At 43.3% G+C, this 14,582-nt stretch overlaps 2 protein-coding genes across 14 annotated transcripts in view; one reads left to right on the forward strand and one right to left on the reverse strand.

Annotated features, from left to right (window-relative positions):
• Window positions 1-2,518, forward strand: part of TSPAN5 (tetraspanin 5) — an 80,696-nt gene extending 78,178 nt beyond the window's left edge. For both annotated transcript variants that reach the window (XM_083835632.1, XM_083835631.1), the window contains one exon: window positions 350-2,518. In XM_083835632.1, coding sequence (XP_083691758.1) covers window positions 350-415 — 66 coding nt within the window. In that variant the 3' untranslated portion in view covers window positions 416-2,518. The remainder of the gene's footprint in view (window positions 1-349) is intronic.
• RAP1GDS1 (Rap1 GTPase-GDP dissociation stimulator 1) overlaps window positions 2,389-14,582 on the reverse strand; it is a 103,677-nt gene continuing 91,483 nt past the window's right edge. For 11 of the 12 annotated variants that reach the window (XM_083835620.1, XM_083835626.1, XM_083835618.1 and 8 more), the window contains 2 exons: window positions 13,902-14,030; window positions 9,605-10,268 (listed from right to left, as the gene is read on the reverse strand). In XM_083835620.1, coding sequence (XP_083691746.1) covers window positions 10,141-10,268; window positions 13,902-14,030 — 257 coding nt within the window. In that variant the 3' untranslated portion in view covers window positions 9,605-10,140. Of the gene's footprint in view, window positions 9,195-9,604; window positions 10,269-13,901; window positions 14,031-14,582 lie in introns of those variants that run through there. The other variant, XM_083835624.1, reaches the window with a different exon arrangement.

Here is a 14,582-nt window from a genome sequence, read left to right on the forward strand (position 1 = left end):
TTCTTTTCAACTGGTCACGGGTCAAAATTAACACTGTTTTAAAGATTGGGCAGAGATTTTTAAACCTCTACAGACCTACAGTTTCTGATGGTACTTAAAAGAGCGGTGGAAAGCCTTTACAGTTGCTTTTACAAAGCAAATCTAGACCTATTCAATTTCCTGGAACCCAGTGACGCTATAAATACATTACTAGGTTTACAGGAGTTTTTCGATGCTTTCTTCTGCCAACACTGTTGATGTCTAACTTCATTGCTTCTTGTCATATCAAAGTACTGTATAACCTAAGGAGTTTGCCTATGTGAAAAGAGTTGTCCAGTGCTCCAAATGAATGAACTGTTGTCTCTTCCAGATATTTGGGATATGCTTAGCCCAGAATTTGGTTAGTGACATTGAGGCTGTCAGAGCCAGCTGGTAAAACTGCTGAAGTAACCACAACAAGACACTGGACAACCGAAACCCTCTGAAACCTCCAGTGTGTCGCTCCGACACCAAGCTGTATGGACATGGGTGACAGGGAAGCCTTCTCTCCCACATAGTCTCAAGCCTAAGTTCCTGATGTTGCAGTGAACTCGTGTTTCTTTGGGGTGGGGGAGAGAAGAGTGGGCTCTTTAAAATCTGCTGCTCACTGACAATTTTTTTGTTTTAAACCACCAGTTTGAAAGCTGTTGAGCCGTGAATCTCTACTGTATTCTTGATCCTGAGTAACAAGTGGACACTTTTTAAAAATTGGTGTATTCAGTGGGACAGAGTTGCATCATTGTAGTCTGTGGATATGCTGTTTATTCTTCATGTCATGAGCTCTACGATAGCTGCCAAATATTCCCAAGATGGTCTCTCTCCTCACCACTCTGTAAAGGATCAATCTTCTTGTTTTCACAGCTAAACATAGCTACAGGTCTAAACCCATCAAGCAGGAAGCAACTTTCTATGCATCTATTGTACAGTATATGAAAATGTTTTTAAAACTAAGGAATTTTTTTTTTTTTTACACAAGCTTACAACCATCTCCCTGTTGTACTTTGATGTTGGAATCGGCAAGCTCACAGGGAGAACTGTCTAATTTTATCAACATCTTTTTTCCTTTCTACACCCTTGTATGAAAGGAAAGGAGTTTTATATTTGACGAACAAAGGTTGTAGATCCTTTGGTTGCTGCCATACTTTAGGACATCAGTTTCTTAAGGCAAGAATGGGATATAACTGTATAAATGTATGAAAGCAGTGTGGATGTTGGGTCCAAGTGAATAATATTATTCAAAGAATGAATTATATATTAACTTAAAGAAATCAAAGCATATGTATCTGATATGGCTAAATCTTTTGTTTCTCTGGAATTTAGTGTAACCTAATGTATTTAGGGATCTCACTAATATTAGTGCTTTGAAATACTTGTGCAAAACTTCTTTTAAGATAATTCCTTGGTCTGTTCCTATCTGAGGCTTTGGTCTTTCTCTTTTTCTTTTTTTCCTTCAATTCTTTTTTCTTGCATGAGCTGTGGAGTAAGTACCTGTGACACTCCAGTGCTTTAAATCTGTGCATATGTTTTAATACAGTCTAACCCAAACTTATTTATTGGTAAATGCATGTGATTATGGAAAGATCATATCCCATTCCCTTGGAAGTTGGACAGAACAGCTTTTGCCAGAGTAAATCCATACCTCCAGAAAACAAGTCCTTGCTATAGGGATGTCTCCCTTTGTTGCTCTAAGTGCAACAAAAAGCTTTCTTGAAGCAATGGAATAAAAGTTTTAGAATCGAAGTGTATATTAGGATCAGCCAAGACACAGACTCTTCTGAGTTGAAAAAAGAGTAGAATTTGGAATAAAGCACAAATAGCAGAAGAATTAGATCAGACTCCATCCAGCTTAGAGTTTGATTCATTGTTCTTCACAAATAATAGTGAATTTCCGAACCTAACCATGGCTTAGGTAGTTTCATTGCACTTTGTATAAATTTAGCTTATTATATGACCCTTCTCAGTATATGCAGAACCAGTCCTAAAAGCTATGAGCTTTTGGCTCCTGCTTTGGTAAAACAGCGACAAAGGGTGGTGTGTAGGACCTCATTGTAAGAGCTTAGCATCTTTGAGATGAGTTTCCTAACGAGTACGTGAAGTAGAAGAGATGAATGCGTTGTTTTCAAAGCTTCCCTGTTGTGGGGGATGGATAGGAGTCTGGTCTGATGACCTGTTGAGGTCCTTTCTGGCCCCATGACTCTTAAATGTGTGAGTATACGTACCCTTGCACATTTTGCCTTTCTGTGCTTTAGTCAGCTGTGTTTTATCCCCGTCCAAAGGTGGGCACACTGTTCCACAGATGCCACAGATAGTCCTGTTGCCCTCCTGTCTTTGAGCATTACCTCATCCTCTTCTGGTTAACTCCCACTGACTGGCTCTGAATCAGGCAGCCTCCGTATCCTATGGTATCTGCTGTTAAAGGCCAGCCGTGACTCAGAGCATTTTTAAAAGCCTTTGAAAGCAATTATAATTCACTGTCCTTAATAAAGTTGGTTCCACCTCACCGCAGTGTTATGTTTTTCTTAGCGCTCCTCATCTTGAGGAGTTACTGGTGTTCATTTCCCCCAAAGGGACACACCATTTTGCCTGATAGCAGCAGGACAGACAGGTCATCAGCACTTACGTTGCTGCACTGTAATGAAATGGTGCGGGGAGAAATCAGGGAAGCGTGGTTCAGGAAGTAACTCCTCCACCCAAGAGCCTTGGTTGTGACCCAGCACTTTGCTGTCGAGAAAAGAAAAGAAAAAAAAAAAGTCTGCATTACAGAAACATTCCTTGTTGCCACTGATCTTGAATACTGCTGTTGCTGCTGTGAGCTTCTGAAGACAACTTCCATTCCTCTACTTGAATTTCTGCAGTTGTACTGTATTGGCCTTCTGACTTGTCACGCTCTCCTCTGAGGTACGGTCTGCTCGGCGTGCCCTTGGCAGTGTCAGGCTGATAGGAAGGTAAATGATCGGAGGTGAGCAAGTCTTGTTCTCACTGCTTGCATGTGTACACACAGATGTGCAGCATTTCTGCTGAGTCCCAGAGTGACTGTTCTTAATAAAAACCACTAAATAAGGTATTTTTCTAGACCTTGTCTTTATTGCTGCAGATGCTGACACCCCCCCCATAACTCCCGAGAGATGGTCTTATTTTTCTCATTTTTGCAGTTGCTTGATGGATGCATACTGAATGTTCAGGATTAGCTGCCTATGTTGCACATTTAAATGCTACATTTTTGTCTACGGATTGGGTAAGATGTCCTGAAAATGCCCGATCTACTTACAGCTTAGGTGTCCAGTTTGGAAAGCTTGTGGGAGGCCTTGGAAATCCATCTGTAATTGTCAGAGCCTACCGAAACCAATCAAGCTTTCTTCCAGAAAACTTTGCAAAACGTTCAGGTGAGCACAACTAGAGCACAACCGCTGGCTACACGGGCTTATTTTCCAGAGCAATAAGGTACGGTAGGCACTATGGCTTTCTGGCAATTTCTAGCTTGCCTGATGTGGTGGTGGGTAGGTGTGAGCTCAGAGGTCAGTGTCACCATCCTTAACGTGTGGTGGTTGATCAGAAATTTGTTGCCAGGCTTGTGGCCCTTTGTGGAGCACGAAACCGCTTTGCTGGGCAGTCTGTACGTGATGGCAGTGTCGCTGTCGGGAGGTCTGATCCCTTCAGCGGCAGCCCCAGTTTTAAAGCCATTTTCCTGTCAGAGGGCATCCCGGTCCTTGTTCCTCCTCTGCTGCTTTCTAAATGCTCTCCGTACTCACAAGCCTTTGTTTGCTGCTTCTTTTTTTTTTTTTTTTTATATATATATAGCTTAATGGACAAATGTTTGATTTGTCTGTGTGTGCGTGTGTCTGTTTCTGTAGCAGTTGAGATCATTTTGCTTCAAAATCCATAATTTTGGTAGTGCCCCTTAGAGTTTGAAGCTGTGGAGACGTTGCTCAAGCGTGCTCTGTCCTGGAAGCCTTCTCTCCCCCGAGAGAGAGCTGTTCATCGTAGTTCTGGCGTGTAAATAGTCTTTGAAATGTAAATAGTAGCATGCAGGTTAAATGATTCTTGCACATGACTGCTTTTCACCCTGAAAGCGTTCATCCCGGCAAGCCCGGCGTCCACCCACCAAACCTGGGCGGTTTGGTTCACCTGGCCCCGGAGTGCCACCTAGTGCCTCCGGGCCGCCTTGCAGCAGGCCCTGGGGGAGGTACAACCCCGAGCAAACCTCCCTTGGCTTTTTTATTTTTTATTTTTTTTTTCCCTCTGCTGCTTGGAACTGAGAGAACAGCATCAGACTGGGAACTGGAGGGGCAGAGCCAGCACCCCCCTACCAGTTCTGGGAGGTCAGCATCACTAAAAGGACTAAAGCATGGTGCTATACGAATCGCTTCTGTCCTGGACGTTAATCTGCGTTCTGACTTCTTTAGAGATGCCCTTGGTAAAATTCATCCTGATTTTAACAATCTTGGTTGCAAGAGAAGCTCTCACGGGAGTTTGTAACTCTCTCCTGCTGTGCGTGTGCCGTCCGGGCACGTGGTGGCGGCGGCTGGGCGGCAGGTGAGATCTCAGCGCGTGTCAGGCACTGGTGAAGGTTCCAGTTCCTCTCTCCTATTTTATTGTATTTTTCCCTCTGAAACCTTTTGGGATATCTGTAATTGGTCATAAAACTGCCTAATGCAAACAAAACAAATCTACCTTGTTCGATCCACTACCTACCGATTTTTGCCACTTACAGAACCAATAAACTTTCTCCCTTAACATGCAGTATAAAAATAAGGGTTGTGACTGCTAGCGTGCATCAGGCAGGTGCTCAGCCATGCAGCACTACTAGCTGTCTGTTGTGTTTGGCAATGCAAATCTGTTAACACACAGCTCCATCTGTATGTATGTTCATGTTCGCGCTGTGTACCTAGCAGGGACAGACCTGCTGCTACCTTGAGCTCTGGGGAGACTGGGGTTTGGGTTTTGTGACTCGGACCCATCTCTGATAAGTACGTTCCAGATCAGTTCCAGCTGTATCTCTCTGCTTGGTTCACCCCAGGGCATAAGGTGTCGATATTTACCCTTTGTGTATCATTCCTTTTTATACGAATGTATTCTCTTGTGTTCCTTTTTTATCGGTTGTAAAATTGATTGTAAAAGCCAACTACACTTACCGATTGAAAGCATTGCTATAACAGAACTGCATGCCCAGTAGAGTTTGACTCGAGCTTTAGTTATCTGATTTCAGACTGGTTATCTTCAGTCTAGGAGAAAAGCATAGATCAGGTGCATATGTATTACTTGTCATCTTTAGCATTAGACTGTGGTATTGTATCACATGCTGATCTCAATGGATGTAACTGGAGTATACTTGGGAAGTTGTTGCAACTTCCTGGTAATTCATTTTAAGCTATTGAAAGTGGTCTTGATCATGCTACTTGTGTTCTTGGGTTTTTGTTTTTTAATAGATGCATTTTTTAGGAATGTTTTAATACACTTATGATGGACAATACGATAGTTTTAATAGTTGTGCAGTATTCTGTATTTACTTGAAGTAAATCATTTTATATGCAATTTGTTAGATAATTACAATTTTATAAATAAAATTCCGTGAAATATGATGCTGTGAATGTGTACTCTTGATATGGCACTCAACACTGAAGATACAAAGATAAGTTCAGGTAAAACTCCTCCGGAAGAAGCCACCCTCTTCCCTCCCAAAAACTAACGGGAAATAAATCCCCAAGTCTCACATATGCAATGTGGAAGCTGTGTTCTAAGGTAGCCACAAAGCACATTTTCATGCTGCCAGCGGCTGCCTGTAAATGAGTAATAAGCTAATACGTCAACAACACGTCCACGTGTGAGAAAATCCCACGTCTGCTGTCAGCTGTTGTTGAAGTCTGGCTAACAAATGTGCTCTGTTTGTTTCTGACAGGTCGCCGGTGTTCCTCAAGCTGCTGTGGCTGCTGGTTAGTACAGCTGTTGGAGCTCTCGCCGTAATTGTTTTAGTGACCCTGACGTGTTCTTTGCAGGGAGCAGCACAAAGGGGGATATAACTGTTCGTCACGATTTAATTAAACTTTTGTAAGGGGAGGTGGGAATTTAACTTTTAGAGTTACATGTCCTTAAACAGAAATACTGAGAGCTGACTTATTGTTTTGCACAGGTAAAAATGTGTAATGATGTCTTGTGCTTGTTTAGACAGAGGAGGAGGAAGCCGTTTTTTAGTATTTCCAAGCAAGCTAATCCAGTTTAGTATCTCTAAAATACAGTATTTCAGCAGTCTGCATTATTTTGCAGTAAATAATAAGCATAGTTGGCATTGGACGCTTTGAAAAACAATTGGCAAAACCTCTTGGAAGGAGTTTTCAAATGCCCTTGGGAGGTCGGTGCCCTGGTTTGATTTCACCCATCGTGGTTATCACTTTTCTTCTCACAGTGCAGTTTGCCTTTGTCTGAGCAGCACTTGCAGCACCTGGCTTGATCAGGACCCTGCGGCGAGTAAGAGCGTGCAGCTCTGTGCTGGCCTGTGGGGCTGTGCGAGAGGCATTTCCCTGAAGTTTCACTGGGAAATAGGATTTCTGAGCAAACAGGCCAGTGAGCTGTTTGTCTTTCATTGATCTGGTGTGATCAGGTGGTCAGAGGGAATTGGGCCAAGCGATCATGATCAGTGCTCCTTTGACAGCTTCTGGCTGTGACAGGCTACGTGCTGCCCCACTGCAAATGCTCCTTTCTCGTGCTGTTGTGGGCAGAGATGTGAGCTCCGAAGAGTGGCAGAGACTTGGCCTTGCTATGTTTTTGACTGCTGTCAAAGTATTGCCAGTCTGGTGAGTATGCAAATCTTGAGGAGGAAAAAGAAAAAGCAGCAGATTTGAATGATACTGTCTTGCCTCTTATTATAAGCCTGCCTTGTTTTCCCCGTGGAAACAAATTTCAGATTTGCAGCTAATTTTGCCCCTCAGCCTGACATCTGCCCTGTATTAACTGTTCATCTCCATCTGTACCTACTACTTTGTCTGCAAAGCACCACTGTGACTGATCTGAAAGCACATCTTTAAATCCAAACTGAAGTCAAATGCCTTTTGTGTATCTCAGGCATGTACATAAATCTTCACTTATGGAAATGACTTCTGGCAAAGTAAGAATGCAAATGTGGAGACCAGGGTGAGGGGTGCTTGGAGAAGTCAACCAAAAAGAAGCAGAGTTCAGGACATTGCCTAAATTTTGTTAACACGCAATAGGTGTGGCATTTGTATATAAAAAACGCAGTGAAGGGGAGATGAGGAGTAGCTACCTGTATTCTGTGTAAAGTGAACTTGTATGTTGTTTCCTGAAGTTGCGACTAGTTGCCATTTCTGGGACCTTTGAAACAAGTGACCCTTACTGGGTCTCGTGGTCTCACTTGACCATTGGTCCTTTGGATCCAAAACCCGTTTTGTTGGAGTTTGTGCCTCATACAAAGAGAAACCTTTCCCTCTATTTCCACACTGTGAAATGTAAACTCTTGCGTGTGCTCTTTGTCTTCGGTGCTGCTGTGATGCTAGGTCTCGCAGGAGCCCCGCAGGTGCAGAGGAGTGGAGCGCGCCAGCCGGGCACCGCCTGCCCTATGTAGCGTGGCAGCTGTAGGCTGTTCGAGCTTGGCTTGCTGCAGCAATAGGCAAGTGAAAAGGCCTGACGTCTAGCATCATTGCCATAAAAATAATCTGAGCAGCAGATTTCAAACTGCTTAGTTGTAATCTATCTAGTAAACATCCGAACTATCGTCAGCAATTTCAATTCAGCTGACTTCAGTCAAGTGACTAGTGAAATGCACATGACGGTGATGTCCTCAGATCCTGTTTGTCTTACTAAAAGAGGCTAAGAGGATAAATGATTTACCAGCTGCATAGAAATGACCTGCAGGCTACAGCATGCGTTTGTGTGGACAGATAGTCTCTTCATTTACCTTCTGCCATGACATAAAACCATCTTTGCCCTTGTGCAGACTTTCCTTCGGTATATAGACTTGGCACAAGTTCCATCTAGAAGTTTAAATGGCTTGATATTCTGTCCAGAGAAACCATCTGAAAATTAAAGGCCTGTTAGCCTTTACGCTTGCTGTGACAGTGGTATCCCTAATAAAAATTCAGCGATAAAGATAGCTTTGATGCTTAACCTGAGCTCCAGTTAGACAAGCAGGTGAATGGGACTCATCACAGCTTTGTTATGGCCTGCTCATGTGAGTATTTGCAGTTTATACCGGTGTCAAAAGGCATAAAGAGTCTCTTTCTAGAACCAGGTAAGCCATTGATAACTGGTATTTTGGAATTTATTGAAATCAAGGAAAATTATTTCCGTGCCTGAGAAAACTTGGGTCTCACGTGGGTCTGTTATGAACAGTGGTTGTAAGTGTGTGGGCTACGTTCACCAGTGCAGAGGTTCTGTGTTATTGAGAGCCTCATGTCATGGGATCCTGGCCTGTGTCTACAGCTCTAAGTTCTATGTTGGTGGTGTTTTTTTACATTTTATTTTTTTTAAATAAGAGGCTGTGTACAGTTGGTACCAGGCTTTTTTTTAATTATTATTATTATTTTTCCAACTTTACTGTGTTGCCAGTTAGTTCCTGGCACTAGTTTAAATGGCTGTGGAAGTTGATCTGTTGTGTGAATACTCCTGTAGCATCTGCTAGGTTTGGGGGTTTTGGTACAGTCTCAGATCTTACATTGACTATATGAAGAAAGTGTCCAGCTTCTTTTCATACTTAGCCTTCTGTATGTAATTCCTTTCCTGTCATGAATGGCATCTTCCCATCACAGTGTGGGATAGTCACTGGTTTGATGGAGCTAGAAAGTGAATTTGGAAAAGTCGAAAGCAGTGTTTTGCAACCATGTGGCACGGGATCACATGGATAGCATAGCGTCTAGGTTTCCCTTGTGCTGATTAACAAGGAGCCTGAGACTCCTGAGGCTGCCACTTTAGCACAGGGAGCGCTGAATTCTCTTCAAAATGTTACAGATCATACAATCTTGTGCAATCACTAAAGACATCATCAAGATGGCAATGGTATCAGACAGTCAAAAATAACATGTGCAGGCTTGCTGGAAACTGCTATCCCCACTGCTCCCTGTTTTGCCAAACAGCTGTCTGCTGGTCCGCTCGCTGTCGTCGTCACAAATCCTACAGAGGAGCAGCTGTGAGGTAAGGTGCTTAAACCGGCAATTTCCCAACTCCTTTACCTAGGAGAGGAGAAAAGGAAGACTTGCACGCTGCATTTCTCACTTAATGGGGTTCTCTTGAAAAGCTGCTGCGAGATATGCCTTTAAAAATCCATCTAGAAAAACAAAACACTGCAACAAAAAAAAACCCAACCCGAAGCAAGCCCAGCAGCACTTGTACCCACGTGGCTTTATGGGATAAGGCCTGTATAGTGTGCTCCTGTGAAAACCCCCTGTTGTTAAACCACACTGCGCCTCTGTGCGCACATACACAGTGAAAGTGGCTGGAATTGTTTCCTTTGTATTCTTGGAGCTGAAAGGCAGTGATTGCGCTGGGGCCAGAGCCAGGAATGAGAAGGGCTCCTCACCAGCGCATGCTGGTGTGGCCACAGCTTCTCTGGGTGAATATGGAAAAGGACAAAACCACAGGATAAAGTGAGAGCACTGAAATTTTTATTTGTTACCTCTAGGTACCACGAGTTTGACATTAATAGGCAAGACCAGTGAATGAGCAGCAGTACATTGCATTCAAATCTCCAGAGCACCAAAAATGGAGCTAGATTTACTTCTTAATCCTACAGTCAGCACACTAGCCTGGACTTGCTGCATCTTGTATTGTCCCTAATTTAGTAGTACATTGTTACGCGGTTAGGGGCTGTGAGGAAGGAGTCGTCATGTAGTACCACTTTTACATCATCATAGGACTACAACATGCACATTCTACTATGTGGCCCAAGCAACAAGAATACGAGTAGAACAGTTACGGGTGGAGACAGGTTCATGTTAACACCACCTATGAATTTTTAGAAACCTTTTTTGGACGGGTACCTACAGCAGTTCATCAATTTGTGTGGGAACATTACACGCATGCACAAGTGATACAGTGGAAAACATAGCAGGAGCGGCAGCAGGACGAAGGACAAAGGTGGAATCTGTGATGGGATGCATTGAAAACAAGAGACCTTCCTCAGCTTTCTACAGCAAGTCTCTGCTCTGTTAGCGAGGCCTGCTGGGCAACAGTTTTGTTCTCATGGCTGCGGAGTTTTGATACGACTTCTAGAAATGCCATGCTCTGCACTTCCTTTTGGAGAGGTTCTGGAAAAAAAGAAAGAGTAAAAGAAATGGTGCTTGGTATGAGACGGGCGAGAGACCAGCAAAGCTAGGTGGGTGTGAGGCACTTACTTAGGGAGGTGTCAGCAGTACCCCGTCCCTGGTGTACACGCATATGCACACAAATGTGCGTACTCACGTTCCTTTTATTTACTGTTCTGAATTGCTTTTGAGGATGGAGAGAACTCCCTGGGCCTAGGGCATGCCCAGGCTCCACAGATTTCAGGTAGCCTTGAAGGATGAAGCGGCTGCCTGGCAGTTACAAAGATCCACCCGGTAAGTCCTCCAAAAGAGATGCTTAGGAAGTATTTTTTTTTTTTTTTATGGAGTATTTTTCTGCTTTATTACTTAAACTGGTCTGATTGAGTGAATGAGCTTGCCCGGAGGGTTCGTTGCATAGTTCACCTGTAGTAAATCAGCTCTGGTTGTTTGTGGGGAAGTGTGAAGAGGGTGAGAGAGTTCTTTACTGGCCGTGTCACCACTAGGTCACTGCTAGCTGTCCAGCTATGGGTCAGCTCTGAACGTGACAGTACAACACATCGTGCTCTATGCACGTGTGTACAGCATTTGTGTTTGACTTGACAGTGTGACACTGTGCTGCGATTCTGATCCTTGATTGCGTCGTACGTTGTGTCAGTAAGGACAGGTTGGAAACAACCCAGACAATGCAATTTACAAAAAACACAATGTGGAGCGTTTACTTGGAGCCCTGTGTTCTAGGCATCCCGCAGTTAAGAGCCAAAGCAGCCGGTGTTGTTTCATGCCCTGTTTAGTCCAGTCCGGTGAACTCTCACTCAGCAGCAAACACCTACAGGTATTTTTTTGTTTCCCAGGTGCTGCTGGGGGCCTAATCCCTGAGCTTTCCGGGAGGAATCCCAACCATCTGTTTCAGATTAGCTCTGCATATTTACTGCTTTTCCTTTGGACAGAAAAGCACATTTTGTCCATTTGTTTTCCCTGCCAACTTTCTTGTTCACAAGTTTTCAGTTTTCTTTCAGTTTATCCCCTGCTGTGTGGGAGTTAGGAGCGCTCACACGGCCGTGCACCTGGGAACTGGTGTATAGCGGGTAGTGTCAGCAGAGCTCTCGGGGTGCTTATGCTGTGTAAGTGCTTTCCTTCCTCTTTCTACTTCTAAGACACCGCCGTCTTTAAGCAGATGTTACTGAACTACCTCTCAGGAGCTTGCTGTGACTTACTGTGGCTGATCGCTTGTGCCCAGAATCCAGGTTCCTGGGACCCTCACACACAGACGTGACTGTGCTAGCTAGGAATGCTCTGCTTTTGCTTATTCCTTAGGTTACACATTTCCATTTTCTGTTGTCTTCATTATTCCCTCTTTCCAGCCATTCATTCAGTTGCAACAGCAACTTCCAGATGGCAAAAAATCCCATTTATACATGTATATTTACTGCTAAAGCACAGCTGTTGGCAGTATCAAGTTAAATACAATGCCAGATACCCTGTAATGAAGGATAGTAACAGCAGGCACTGGAGAATTAAACTTACCGAAATTAAAAACAGTACAACCGCTTTCTAGCTGTTGTGGAACTACGGCTCTGTTTACAGTAGAACATGGGAACTTGTAAACATAAATACTCATTGTGTGGAGACGGTGGCAGAAACGTTAGAGGCAGCAGGGCTGGAAGAAATGTATTTCATATTTTCTCATGCATGGAGAACAAACTTTGTGATTGCACTGCCTTCCTCACCTGGTTAAAAATCAGAGGGGGGGGAATTAAAAGCTAATACCAGGGTTGCTCAGTTATTGTTTTTATGTACTGGCTATTGTTACGTAGGTCTGTTCATCAAGAAGCGGGGCTGGCCACTGGATCAGCCAAGTGTGGGGCCCTAACTTCACAGCTGTGTATTGCAGTAATGTGCTGTCTGCTCTCTGGGAGAATAATGCTAAGATGCCTCTTGTCTATGCAAAACTTGCAGTGTGCTGGCAGACTGACCTCTGCCAGCTGGATAACTCTGAAAAAAAATAAGGGAAGACCGCTCCTTACTCTAGTGGAACAGAGATGGTTATTTGACTTTAAATAACGCTGTCCATCTTGCAGGTGACAAGACTCAGGTAAGTGAAAATGCAAGCGTTGAGCGGAATTTCTGAGGATGATTATTTTAGTTGGAAGCAATGGGAGCATCACAAGGGCATTGCAATGAGGCTGAGGGAACCCCTGCAGAAGGGCTTCTGCTCTAAAATGGATGGATTACTCCAAGCACAAAATGGCTTAAGAGGGCCGTGAGTAAAACCTAAATGATGTGTCTTCGTGTTAAAGCAAATGCTTAGTGGGAGCTGAGGCTTGTTAGCAAACTTTGAGCACCCTTTTTTGTACACTGAGATGTATATATTGCTCAAAAAAACATATATTAGTTCCTTTAAGATGTCAGTAATACAGCAGTCACTAGCATGGATGCATGGGCCACCATGAATATATGGGTTCACCAGCCTTGCAGTTGGCGTGGTGAACTCTATATAGGAAAAGCAGCTTTGGTTACAGACAGCATGCATGTAGCTGTAACTTTTTAATCAATTCAGCTGAATTGCTGTGAACTCATCTGTGGCAAATCTTCAGCTGTTTCACACTCATCAAGCCATGTGCAGAGACGGGTACTGAACAGGTACTGACTTTCTACCTTTCTGCACTTAATGCAGTTCTCTGTCCCTTAGTTGTTTGTAAATTTCTGATTTTTTTCTCACATGAAATTTGGTATCCTTCCATAGAGTAAATACTTTTTGAAGGACTGAGTGAGAGAAATTTGTCCACTTCTTGAATCCTCAGCTGGGGATCAAACCTCTTCACGATACTCTGCTCCATTTCTCCCCTCTCTCTTTGTCCATGCAGAGGTGTGAAGTTGCAATTTCAAGCCATAGCCTGCTTCTTCACTATCCTCAAAGCAATCTGACCATTGCCAGAGGGTTACCTCAGAAAGAAGAGAATTTAGTGGCCAGCCCAGGCACATGTTAGAGCATGGCCTACTCGTCTTTCAAAATAACCACAAACAGTTGTGCTCAGAGCACGTGAGGGCTGCCAAGGGAAGGACTCTTCCTAGCAAGGTCAGTGAGCAGGACTACAGCCTACATGCTGTACTAAATGTTCACTTGTGTCCCTGCAAGTATTCCTTTTTTTTTTCTTTTTTTTCTTTTTTTACTTTCTACTGTTGTCATAGGAATTTAAAGGAGGTGCCTCGCAAACTTCTCTTCCACCTAATTTTACTTGAAGAAAAAAAACCAAAACCCCAAAACCAGCCATCACCCATCAATTACAGGGAGCTTACAGCTAAAGGTAAAAATTAAGTTCTTGTTATCTGCATGTTTGCACAGAGAGCCTGACACTGTACGGTTAAAAGGTGTCTTTCGTTTTTCTCCTTTAAAACTTGCCGATAGCTCCTGGAAGTTTGAGCTATCCGCAAACTGCTGAAGCCTGAATCCAATTTTGGCAGTTAATATCCAAAACTGAGTTAATAGCCTTTTTCTTGACACTGAAGTGTCATAGTAAATCAAACCATTCTGTGTACATTCACTGTGAACAGAAACAAAGACTGAGTGCATTTGCATGTGCTCCAAGTTCAGGCCACAAAAATCTCTTAGAAAAGCACCCCCTCCTGAATACTCACCAGATCCTATAAGGGCACAGATCAGCACCATGGAGTTGTATTTTATCTCTGGAGCACTCCTGTCATCTGAGAGCAGTCTGTGTAGAATCTGAACGAGCTGAGCATTTTCAAGGTCCTTTTCAGCGGTGACTGAAATACAAGTGAAAACTTGTAAACCTGGAAGTGCCGCTTGGTTTGATGCTTCAGTGTTTTAGCCGCTTATTGAAACATGGATCTCTCACTGTAGTGGAATTGGTGCTATGGTACCTAGCTCACTGGCATAGAACTGAAGCACGTATCAGATGATATGATGATAGGAATCACAGCTCTTGCTATAAAAATGCAAAATAGCTTAACTGCTTGAAAGGACAATTACAGAGTTTAATAATAAAATCCAATCTTAAACGTGCAGTGAGCTGATGGAAAGTCTGCCTGGCTTTCTAGCTATTTAAGCCAACACCTGCAATATTTAAGCTTTCAAGACTTTCACTGCCTGAATTTGCTTTTGAAAACTTTGTCTAACTTAAACACAGGCAGTGTAATTCTTGACTCCATGGTAGAGAGATCCATTATTAAGACCGTGAAAAGCTTTGCAAAATCAGAATATGAGTTATTTCCTCTGTAGTTTTCTAAGAAACATTAATATACTGAATTCAGCCTCAGAACCTTTAAATGTTTGAATACAAGACAAGGGTTAGAAGT

This window comes from Anser anser (genome assembly GCF_964211835.1).
Source record: "Anser anser genome assembly, chromosome: 4".
In the NCBI taxonomy this organism is placed as follows: Eukaryota; Metazoa; Chordata; class Aves; order Anseriformes; family Anatidae; genus Anser; species Anser anser.